General features: G+C 35.8%; 1 protein-coding gene across 1 annotated transcript in view; it reads right to left on the reverse strand.

Annotated features, from left to right (window-relative positions):
• Window positions 1-4,412: 4,412 nt before the first annotated feature.
• The window catches only part of LOC132824664 (protein O-mannosyl-transferase TMTC2-like), a 183,816-nt gene continuing 175,698 nt past the window's right edge, over window positions 4,413-12,530 (reverse strand). The window contains exon 12 of the mRNA XM_060839302.1: window positions 4,413-6,424. Within this exon, the coding sequence (XP_060695285.1) occupies window positions 6,239-6,424 (186 nt within the window). The 3' untranslated portion in view covers window positions 4,413-6,238. The remainder of the gene's footprint in view (window positions 6,425-12,530) is intronic.

Here is a 12,530-nt window from a genome sequence, read left to right on the forward strand (position 1 = left end):
CTTTTGCATTGATCATTGCTTTGGAGGAGACAAATAAGATCTCAGAAATATAACTAAGAGAGAAATAGAAGGATGTAGAGGAAGTAAGGAACTGAAGAAAATACATTCATTGGCAATTGGTTCTGAGAAAATTGTTGAAGCTGCAGGATGGCAATCCCATACATCCAAGGCTCTAAAAATAACTGACCTGTAGGTAGTTGATGGGCTGGTTTTAATTTTCTAACATGCAATAGATTCAGAGAAGGTTCCTTTAGATTGAAAAATGTTGCGAATGTTGCACCTTTATACCAAAAAAGGAGTGAGTTAGAAAGCAGGAAACTACACTCTAATTAACTGAACTTCGCGTGGATGTTAGTTAGAAGCTATTAGTAAATATGCTATGAGTCATGGGAACTCTCTTCCTCAAATGGCAGTGGGAGCAGAGTCTTTAAATATTTTTAAGGCAGAAGTAATTACATTCTTGATAAGTGAGGAGGTGAAAGGTTTTCAACAATAGGTGGGATTCTGGACTATTCAGGTGAGCCTTGATTTTATTAAATGGTGGAGCAGGCTCATGGGCTACTGCCACTAAATCACACATTCTTATCTAAGCTATTATTAGACTTGAGCCTAACTCCCTATAAATCAACAACAAAAGAAATTCAAAACATTCTTTGAGGCAAAAATCCCAACCATTTTCAATTTAGGAATGAAAACAAAAAGCAGAATCTTCATGAATAACAGAATTAACAAAAAAAAAGCCACAGGTAGGTAAAGGCAGAACAGAAGCATCAGTCAAGCATTATAGATCTAGCCATAGTTTTAGAAAAGAATGAAAATGCAACACTAACATTTACAGAATCAGGAAATAAAAATGAAAATTAATTTGAGTTTTTAATTTAATCTGGGATGAACAATAAATATATATCTTTAATCAGTAAGAAATATGATCGCGGCAGTTGAATTGCAAGTGGAACCAATTATTACGAGGAACAGCACAGCATTTAATTTGTTTTTCAGTATTACTAGGGCAATGTATTCAATACACGCATTTATTTCCAATTAATCTTCTCCTCACTCTGATGTAGATGTTCTTACCATTCTTCTGGAATGCTTGGCTCTCACAAATACACTTGATACAAATGTAACATATCTTTTTATGTAGCCGCTTTATTAGAGTTGCCACTATGAACTCAAGTAGTGTTTTGAGTGCATTTAGTAATTATGATTCAGAAAGGCAGCTACGGAAATTAATGCAAGTAAATGCATGAAAGAAACGATGGTGTATCAAACAACTAAACTAAAATACAAATGTCTGCTTTCATGCAAAAAGAGTTAGTTGTGAAGAAAAGTGGATTGTGTCATTTTATTGAGATAAATTTAATATCCAGTCAAATAATTTATAACTCAGATCATTTTCGTTCTGCACAAGTGTCAAGGAAATTGCTTAGTCCATTTAAATTGTTGCCTAATGGAATGCACCTATCACAGATTTCAAAGAACTTTCCACAGAATTCAATTTATTATTGGGTAATTTAATTTAAGCAAAGACTTTGATCCAGGGAAAGAAGTGTCACTGCTTTTTAAACCAAGAAACCCATATGTGTAACACCTGTGTCTTCACATGTTTTTCAAGATCTCTTTTATTTCATCCAATGGCTTCATTAAAAGGAAATTGCTCAAAATATTTAGGGCAACAGTTCACAGCAAAATATATTATTTTTTTTCATGCTCTGGCATGTTCTCAGGCAAATTTGCTGGACATACAATAACAGTTTATGGTGCTCAGCACCATTTTAGCCCATTAGGGAATGTCATACATATTAGCCAATTAATATTACTAGTCAGCTGCCTTGCCACAAATGTTCTTTTAGCAGATGGAAAAGCATCTGTGTAGCACAAGTCTTTTCTGTGAAGTATTCTGTAAAGAACAAATAAAATCTAATTGTGTTATATAAGGTCCCCACAGAGATTTTCTAGTGGGTTCCACTGAAAAATCAAAACCTTAATGCAAAGTCCCCGCATTGCCCATGAAAGGAAATGTACTGATGCACATATATAAAGCAGGGTACAGTCAAATCTAATTCCATTCACAGAGCATTTTCCCTTACAGGCACAATAGTGTGGCATCTATATTATGTCTCTTATTCTCCCCTCTGAGCGGAGTGGTGTTTGAGTGTGTGGGAAATGACTATGATATGTCAACTTACACACTATTCAAATGTTAAAAAGAAACAGAAAGTCACATTATCAACAGTTGTAAAGTCTTCCATAGAACACTTTCCAACAATTTGACTGATGTTTGAAACATTTCTGCTAAATTAAAATTATAATGTATAAGGAATGGTTTCCTAACAGAATAAATAAATTAAAATTCTTACATTTTGTATCGTATCAGATCAGGTTTAGTAACAATGGGAATATTTTTTCTGTAAATGTTTATGATAGATCCAAATAGAAGCTGACTTCAAATGATATTTTAAACATGTCATAACTTAAGAAATATTAAAAATGTTGAATAAATGACAACAGCAACACACTTGTCTTTAATATCACATGTACGTTGGTCAGGAATTAATGTGTCACTTGTTTATCGTTAGATTATATACTTTTTTTTATAGTATTTTTTTAATAATGGTAACTACAATGCCCAACATTTCTCTTGGCTTTGCGACATTGCAGTTTAATGAAAAGTATAATGCGATAATTTATCCAAATGTCAGATCCAAAGTGTTAACAGGGGTTGTTTATGTTAGACAGTAACTCTTGGATGATAAGACCATAAAACTTTGGAGCAGATGTAGGCCATTCAGCACATTAAATCTGATCCACCGTTCAATAAGATCATGGCTGATCTAATAATCCTCAACTCCATTTTCCTGCCTGTTTCCCATAACCCTTGATTCCCTTTCTAAGTAAAAAGAACTCTCATACTTAACGTCTCGGTCTTTACAGCCACTGCAGTAAAGAACTCCACAGATTTACCACCTCTTACTTTAATGGGTGACCCTTTATTCTGAGATTGGACTGCCTGGTCCTAGATTCCTGCAAGGGAAATAACATCTTTAGTCTGTTTGAATCTTATTTGTTTCATAAGGTTACCTCTCTTTCTTCAATACTCTTATGAGTACAAACCCACCCTTCTCAGTCTATCTCCAGAAGAAAATCATGCCAAATCTGCAGATCTCACTTTTTACTCAAACCTGAGATCAACCTAGGAAACTTTATCTGGACTGCCTCCAATGCCTCACAGCATAAACTGAAATTGCTGCAGAAATTCAGTAGGTTGGAGAGAAAGCAGAGTTAATGATTCTGGTCCAGTGATTTCTTTTTTAATTTATTCATGGCATATGGGCTTCACTGATTGGCTAGCATTTATTGCCCATCCATTGTTGCCTTTAAACTGAGTGGCTTGCTCAGTTCATTACAGAGGCCAGTTGAATATCAACCACGTTGCTGTGGTTCTGAAGTCACATGTAAGCCAGGCGAAGGGAGGATGGCAGATTTCCTTCCCTGAAGGACACTAGTGAACAAGATGGATTTTACCAAAAATCGACAATGGTTTCATAGTCATTAGTAGATTCTTAATTTCAGATTATTATTGAATTCAAACTTCATCTTCTGACATGGCAGAATTCAAACCCAGGTCCTCAGAACATTAGCTGAGTGTCTGGATGAATAATCTAGCAATAGCACAAGTAGGCCATTGCCTCCACAGTCCTTCCAGTTCTGAACAACAATTACTGGACCTGAAATGTTAAGTATACTTTCTCTCTACAGATGCTGCCAGACCTGCTAAGTTTCTCCAGAAATTTCTGGGTTTTTTTGTTTCAGATTTCCAGCATCCACAGCTCTTCGGTTTTATTTTGGTCCAGTACATTTTTTCTTTAGATAAGTGATATAAAAATGTTCACAGTATTCCAGGTGTTGTCTTATTCATGTCATGTGTTTTTTAGAAAGCCCACCCTATTTTTAGATTGCAATTGCTTTGAAATAAAAGGCCATTTGCTTTACCTCTTACCTGTTATATTTGAATGCTATTTTTTTGTGATTCATGCATGAGAACTCCCAAAGATCATCTTTGCTGTAGTTCTCTGCAAGTCTTTCTCCACTTAAATAACATCGTGTTCATCCTGCCAAAGTGCAGGTATCTTATTACACACCTTTTGGAAATTCAAATGCTTAATCTAATGGCTGCCCTTTACCTATCCTGAGTGGTGTCTTATCAAAAAATTCTAATAGATTTGTCACACATGATTTTCACTTAATGAAGCCATACTTATTCTTCTTAATTATGTTAGGTATTTCTTTTTTTCTTTGCAACATTTGTTGTAAGGCATATTGTCAAACAGTATGCTGTGAAGTATAATTATAAAAACCACAAACACTCGTGAGTCGCGCTTTCCATCACTGCATTTTTTTTATTGGGGTAAGCTTGTGTGTTGGCATGTACACAGTCGTTATACAAAAGGAAACACATCTACAAATTTGGATAATTTATACAAATAGAACAATTTCAAAAAATAAAACTTTTAATTTAGTAAACACGCCCTGTGCTCTTTAGCACCATCTGGAATTACTCCACTGTATGCAATCCCTGAGCAGCAACACAAATGTAATAATTATCAGCTTTTCTCAGAACCTGAAAGCATTGGCTGGGAAGAGAGGAATTCTCCCCCTGCATGGCTTAGGTTTCACCCTTAACTCTTGGACAGACCCATGAATGAATCATTGCTACAACACAATGCCAACAAAGTCAGAGCAATTAGTCACTTGTGCCACGCAATCACACAAAAGAAGAAAAAGTCCCTGCTGTTTGATTTAAATGAGAAAAGTATGGATGCAAAGTGATGGCTTTGTGTTGTGACTCAGAAGTCATGAAAATACATCTGCTCTAGTATGGCCAGTAAAATCAACTGAATGTCTTCAGTTATTAGAATGATAACAAATGTAAAGAGACTGAAAGAGAAATATTAGTAGAACAAATGCAGGTCTTGATTTATTTCCTTTTACCTGTAAAGTACCAACAAATATTGAATTTGAATTCAATAACATTTTATAAAGGTATTCTGCTATTGCTACAGGAGATTGAGATACAATTTAATGTTTTCTTTCTCTTTCCCTTTTAATTACAGTAACTCATAGTCAATGAAATGGCCCAATATCATTTTTGTGAAAATCAACATCAAAGTTGTCTATGCACAATTGTTTACAGTACTTCAGAACGATACGTAACATATCAAACACGAAAGATACCTTTGCAGACGTGGGCACACTTTACAAATACTCGACCTTAAGCTCTGATAGGTTATCAGTACAATAACTATCAGAACCCTCCACAGTTACATTAGCCTTGAGAGGTACCTGCTATTATACTCAAAATCTTCAATAATTTGGAAAATCCATGGGCACTGTGCATTGTCTGCAACTTGCTCATAATTAAGTGTTCAGTTATAGCACAAGTAACCAGCTATTCAGAGATGCAGAGTGGATGGATATTTTCAGCATCAACTATGTGAACAAGGCAATGTATTTCAGTGGCGTGGATTGAGACTGACATGTTCTTAATGAGAAAAATAATTTGTTAACCATATTAATCATCATCCAAAAAGTATTAATTATTCACTAATCTGATTTACTAAGTGCTCTGATTATCTGCCGGTAGACAGAACCAAGGGAGACCAAGCTTTTGTTAAATCAGAGAATAGAATTCAAGCAAAGACCTGTCAAATCCACCACCTTTAACCCCGCCAATACCAGTTTTCCATCTGTCTGGGAGCTTTGTATTAACTTTGTAAAGGGCAGTACCCACAAATGCCCCAGATGAAACAAAAGGCATGTAGCAATTGGCCTACCTAAAAAATAGGGATCTCCTCTCTGCTTTCAGCTCATCTGGACCTTGGTATATTATTGAAGGCTAGTATGCCAAGTGGTTGGCAAGAGTCTAATCATTTGGACAACTGCTCAGATCTCGAACAAAATCATTTTTGATTAAATCTTCTAAACAATTAGGGAAATTATAGCTGGAGAAATATGTGGAACACCCCCTCTCTTGCTTAGAAAGATGCAAGAGCTTCTGGCTATGTTCAGTCAGTGAGTGCAGCTGGCATATCCCATAGTAACCAAATGCCTTTCCATTGATTCTGCAAACTCCAGTGTGGTCAGTCTGGAGGCCATTGCCAGGATAGCAACTAAAAGATATACGGCCTGCAGACCTTTGCTGATTCCTTCTAGTTTAATATTTCAATAGTCTATTTGTTTAAGGTCTTTTTTTTTGCACATTCAAGCCTTGTTTCTCCATGATGTTCCGCAGTTTGCGAAGGTTGGACTGGGTAATGGTATCATCAGGCTTGAGTTGAAGAGCTCTGAGGTAATTAGCTTCAGCCTCATGCAGTTTTCCATTCAGGTGAAGAATGGCTCCCAGGTTCATCAATGCTACAGGGTACTTTCAGAAAAGAGAATGGAGTTAGAGGGAAATCAGACATACTGAAAAAATAGTGAATACAGAGAAGGGTGTCATATGAACAATTGCTTATATGAATCAATTCTTCACCCGATCAGTTTATGATCTTTTTAATTCAAATACTATTGTGTAGAATTCAAAATTAAATGGCTCCAGGGTAGTGATCTGTATTTTCTTAAACAGCACATATTTAAGACAAATATTATTTTAAAAATAACTCAGCACTTCAAAAATGACCCTGGGAATAAAACTATGAAATGTCAAAGCCAGTGATTGTACTGTAAGTGCAATGCTGCATGGTCTTATGTCTTAAGCTGCTGTTATATTCAGCATTTCATTTTGTAAAACACCAGCAAGTTGTACAAGCCATTGAAGAGTAAAGGTGAATATAAATGCTGAATGCACATAGATTCATTTTTATGGTAGGTTTGAGTCCATAGAATTTGTTGTATTGATGGCAAAACATTTAGCAAATGCCAGAATTAAAAGTGTAAAACTGACAACAACTTCTACCATCATCACATGAGCTAATAAATACAGAGATTCAGATATTGCTGTATATAATTCTTTGCTGTAGCACATGGTGTTAGGTTAAATTCCCGACAGATGGAAACCTTTTGAAATCACTTATAATTAGCGTGAATTATTTTATTTTGCTGCTGGTGCTGCTGTAAAAACCTTTTGAAAGATTAGGCCATATGAAATAATGTGTAGTTAGGTATTTAACAATGTACTAAGTTCTTAATTACTGCTGAACAAGATCTCTTGTCCTGAAAAACTAATGTGTGTATTGTGGAATGTCAATTTTGTCTATAATGATAAAATTCCACTTTCTTAAAAGTAGTGTTTGTTTGAATGTTGTATGTATGTTTTTTCAGTTTTCATATTAATCCCACATACATGATCACAATCGGTTTTGCTGTATGTGAAACTAATAAAAAAAGTGAAGTGGAATCAGCATTTTTACTTTCTTGTGTGCCACCTGAGAAAATTCTTCAGTGTGAGTGGCTCCTTAGTTTGTTTGTTGGTCCCATTGTTACCAGACACAGGAACAGGAACAATGCCCAGGGGCTGGAAACAAAGGTCTAAAAACTCCCCAGCAGTGACTTTAGCGAAGGCATCTCATCAGCAGCCTTGAAACAGGCCAACTGCTTAATGAAGGGGTAAGCAGGCTTTGGAAACTGGAAGGCCAAGTATAGGTCTTCCAGCCTGACAGGAGCAATAGGCTGCAATATAATTTAACTAAAAGAGATGGTACTACAGCTGGAGAAAGCTCTTAACAAGTTTGAAAGAAGATAAATTCAAAAGTTTTCAGCTAGGTCATCATAGTAGTGAGGGAAACTAGTTCTGCAGGGCAATCTTGGCTGCTTCTGCACCTAGGCAGACAGGAAGGATCTGCGATAGGGTTAGGGTTAGGTTAGTTCGGAATTATTTGGTCAATTAGGAATTAGAAATTAGGAATTTCTCCCACTCCTTCAAAATTTGTGTCCACTGTATATGGCTGAAAGAATCACCTGCAGTAGATTGTATAACATCTAAGAATGGTTCCGGTTTGTTACCTTATTTGTTATCGATAAACATTGGCATGTGGACTGCACAACCCTGATGGCAGCTTTATCAAACTTCATATCAACATAATTGTGTAGCTCAGAAAATTGAAATTTCATATAAAGAGTGTTTCTGCTACTTTTGCCAAAATCCTCATCATTTGCATTTGGAGGCATCTGTATTCAAAGACATTCTTTAAAAAATAGCAAGTTACTTCAAACATCTGTAACACCCGTGCCTATTATTTTTAGTGTCCTGTGGTATGACAGCACTTGAAGTCTGAGGTGAGAGTTACAACTGTAAAGTTGCTTCTAATTTCATTCATTTAACATACTTGGGTGAACCATATTTATTCATTGTCAAAAAGGATAGGAAGAGTTGGTATGCAGCCAAATTTCCTGCTGGTTTATGAAGAAGGATATGACCACATCTGAGACATTCACACAACTGTCTTGGTTTTCAACCATTAGTCTTCAGTTTCACAAAAATCTTTGTTTCTGGGACAACCTCCAGCCAAAAACATTTCTCTCATCTTTATCCCCTCTGTTGCCATGCATCTTCAGTGGCTAAGACAAGTTGTCAAAAGGAATGCCTAACCCTCCAAGTACTGAATAGGAAACCCTGTTGATCACATACACAATTCACAGAGCCTTCTTTTCAACTTGATTTGCTCATTCATTTTCTTTGCAAACAATCTCTGACATTATATTTGCTTCAGGATATATGGCACCTTCATTATGTTTGTATGCTTTGCAGGTCACAAGACAAATGGGCAATAGAATGGGAAATAAATGTATATTGAAGTTTCTCAAACAGATTGCTTTTTATTGAATGCAGCTTATGGAACTTTTCACCCCCACCAATAATTAATGCTGGAGTTCAATAATCCACTACTGCTAGACTTACATAAAAAAAATGACACCACCTACAGCTTTTATGGTCAAATGATCAAAAGGCTTGCTTCACATCCTGCGGATGAGATGTTTTATAAAATCAGCTAAAGAGCAAACAAATGCAATGTTAACTGAAGAAAAGATACCAAACTCATGAACAGCTTGAGGTCCACAACACAGTAAATTAATCATCAGGCTGTTGCTATGCAATGATCATATAGACAAGTAAAATCCAAGATGATTGGGTCAACTTAGAATCTGTTGTCAGATAATGTCTTTTTTGATTCTTTTTATGTCCATCCCAAAATAATATCAGCTATAGACACAGAGAACCAACCTCAGAATGAAACTGGGGTTAGACAGGGGGTGACACTTTTTAGGCATTAGTTTACACAAGCTAATCAAGCTAAATATAAACTGGGACTAGAATACACAAATATAATGAGACAACATAATTGATTTCTAGCTGTACAGGATCAATGTTAATGACGTGAATCTATTAAATTCTGTTGTGTTTGTGCCATTTGGTAAATAAACTATTAACCAACTGTTAAGTTGTATTTGTTGTAGGTGCAAGGGTCAGAAAGTCCCTCCGGCTACTGATTGACAGTCAAATGCCGGATAGCCTTGGCCAAGTCCATTTCTGGGTGGTCAAATCAATCATGTTCTACCTAAAACTTTTTTTATTACGATTTTGATTCTTTCTGTATAGTGTATGGCAACCTCCATCTGGCTCTATATTTGTTACTCAATGTAATGTTCGGAGTCATGCAAAAATAACTGGTAATTGTCAGTCTGGCATGCACAGAATTCCATGTTTGGCATCTCTGTTAATACAAACGATATAATATTCAACAAATTTGAATAGCAACAAACTGATTCCAGTCTGCAAAGCTCCACTGACCACAGAGATTTACAAACTATGCAGACCTTTTTATTATAATTTTTGTGCTTTGCCTGAAGGTGTAACTCTAGACTGAGTATCCTGTGATTGTTTGTATGAAATGACATTGGATAGAAACAATTTACAGTGAAAAATTTTACTACCCACATAGTTCTGACGGGCGAAGCAAAGGTTTGTCACAATACTTCAGATAAAAAGTACAAATACATTGGTTTTCCATTAACACACATATGTTATCTGGGTCATGGCATTAAAGGCACAAGGAGGGTATTTCAAAAGTACTGAATTCAATGTAGGCATCACAAAAACAAAATGTAAGAATACACTTAACTTTTTGCTTAATGCATTTCAGACAGAACTTCAAAGTGCTCTTTTTCAGGCACAGAAGAGAAAGTAAATTAGCAGATGTTGGAGAAACAGTTTCTCCAAATGCAGCTGTTCAAAATCATGTGCATGTAGACTGCAGGGAAAAGGTTGAATGCTCAACAGAAAGACAGTTACATAAAAAGTCATAGAGGAAATACAGTAAAACTTCTGATATTAGTTTCTTTAGTTCCTTCATTGTTCTGTTGCAGTGCATCATTGCTTTTAGTGTGGCTCTGTACTTTATATAAAATCGATGCTATGCAAGTAATTGTTGTAACTTCACTACTCATTCCTCGAAGGATCTTCTTACAACATTAGCGCTGGATAACTGCAGTGTATACACCCAGTTTTTAAATCTTATTTTGTAACTTTTAGAATCATTCATGTGAGACATGTCAAGTGTTGCAAAATGATGTAGTTTATGCTTTGGTCACATTTTGTCAGCTGTAATCAGTACTCTAATGTTTGATAGTGTTGCTGTGTAGTGTCCTAGGATGTTCTACTAATGTTATGGTGCTATATAAATACAAGCTGATGTTTTAATGTGGAGTAAACCTCTCACTATTTCAGAAAAACTCATTATTATGACATTATTCTGCCATTCTGCAGTTTGCTTATGGGAAACGGTCAGTTTTACGACAATAAGTGCCAAATTCAAATATTTTGTGGGAGAAAATTGGGATCTTGATTTAACGGCTTATCTAAAAGTTGGACCACCAAAACTGTAATAATCCATCAATACTGTATGATGTAACCCCAGATTATATATTCAGGATCCAGTGGGAAGTGATCTTCTGCATTAGAGGCTAACATTTTGCCACTAAGCTAAAGACAGCCACCTAAATTGAATCATAGACAGGTTTGTAGGTGATATTGGGAGTATAAAATTTAAATGAAGGATAAAAGAAGCCAATAAATCAGTGAAAATAGAAATGAGTAAAGTACAAGGAAAATGCAAGAAGAATACAAGTGAAAAAGTTAAAAAAAAGTTAGTATTCAACAAGAGCAAGAAAGTTTACTCAATTTCCTGGCTACATTTATCCTCATCAATATTATTGAGACAGACTTTGTTTGCTTAGCCATAGCTGTATGTGGGACCTTGCTGTCTGCAACTCGTTGTGCTTACTTGCTTAACAGTAACACTTCAAAAGTAATTATTGATTGGGAAGCATGCCTGCATTTAAAATATCAAACAAATGTAAATTTATTATTTCTTTTATGATGGAATTTTAAAAGAACAAAGTTCAATAAGAAGGGAACTGAGGGGAGAAAAATCAAATTTGAAGGTAAGAAAGACTTTCGCAAGTCTTCGTTTTTGGGACTGGGCCAATGCTAAGATGACCAACATTCAGCTGTTTTCATGAAATATACACGATGGAAGTTTAAACAGACTTCAGAGACAAATGAGATGCTACTGACAGCTAAAATGTAAATAATTAAAAAAGGCCCACTCCTATCAAAACTTTCTTGACTAAAGCCCATGCATGACACAATATTCATGAGTGAGGAAGAAGCCATGGCCAGCAATTCAATGTCTGCAATGGGTCACATTGAATTCATTTTGCAATTTGATGGACACTTGCCCTCAGCATAATATGTCAGCCTTGCTAATATTTTAGGCAATAAAGTCTAAAGCCTCCTAGCAGCAACTAGCTGCTTTATCCTGATTCTAACCACATTCATTAATCAAGCTAAGAGGCTAGCATGTGACTGACATCTGTTCAAGTATTGAGTAACAGCCTGGAGGAAGACAAATATTTCTTGAAACATTTTTCTCACAAATTCACCTCATAACTTGGAGGTAAACCAATTAATACTTTTTCAATACATGGAGGGAGCTGCTTAACAATATAAAAATAATTGTTTGGGAGTAAGGAACTTGAGTGTTGCTAAAAACGCAGGATGCTGCCATCAGGCTAAACAAGTCACTCTGCCTACTACACAAATGTATAATGTAGGAGATGAATTTTACAGCCAGTATGATGCTAAATATGTAGGCCATACATCCCAAAGACTGGAGAATTATAATGAGCAACATATTGCTTTGGCTATTGCAAAAAGCAAGGTACTGACCACACCCAATTTGCACACATTTGTAAATCTTGCAACATGGTATATAATACTAGATGTGATTCTGCAAAGTGAAGAACATCTGCTGGATAATCGTGAGTGTGCAAAGAATTTAAGATTGTCAGTCAAGCTGGCAGTGTGGTGCACTTGCAACACTGAAAGCTGAATATGTCAATATACAAGGTCAAATTTTTAATAGGAAGATAGGAAGAATATGCATGCACACTATGGCTGTTTCAACTCAAGGTGACAGACATTTGCTGATCTATTTCTGAGCATACTGTCCTCACTTGCATTCTCTCTAACT

The sequence above is a fragment of the Hemiscyllium ocellatum genome, chromosome 19, assembly GCF_020745735.1.
Source record: "Hemiscyllium ocellatum isolate sHemOce1 chromosome 19, sHemOce1.pat.X.cur, whole genome shotgun sequence".
NCBI lineage: Eukaryota > Metazoa > Chordata > Chondrichthyes > Orectolobiformes > Hemiscylliidae > Hemiscyllium > Hemiscyllium ocellatum.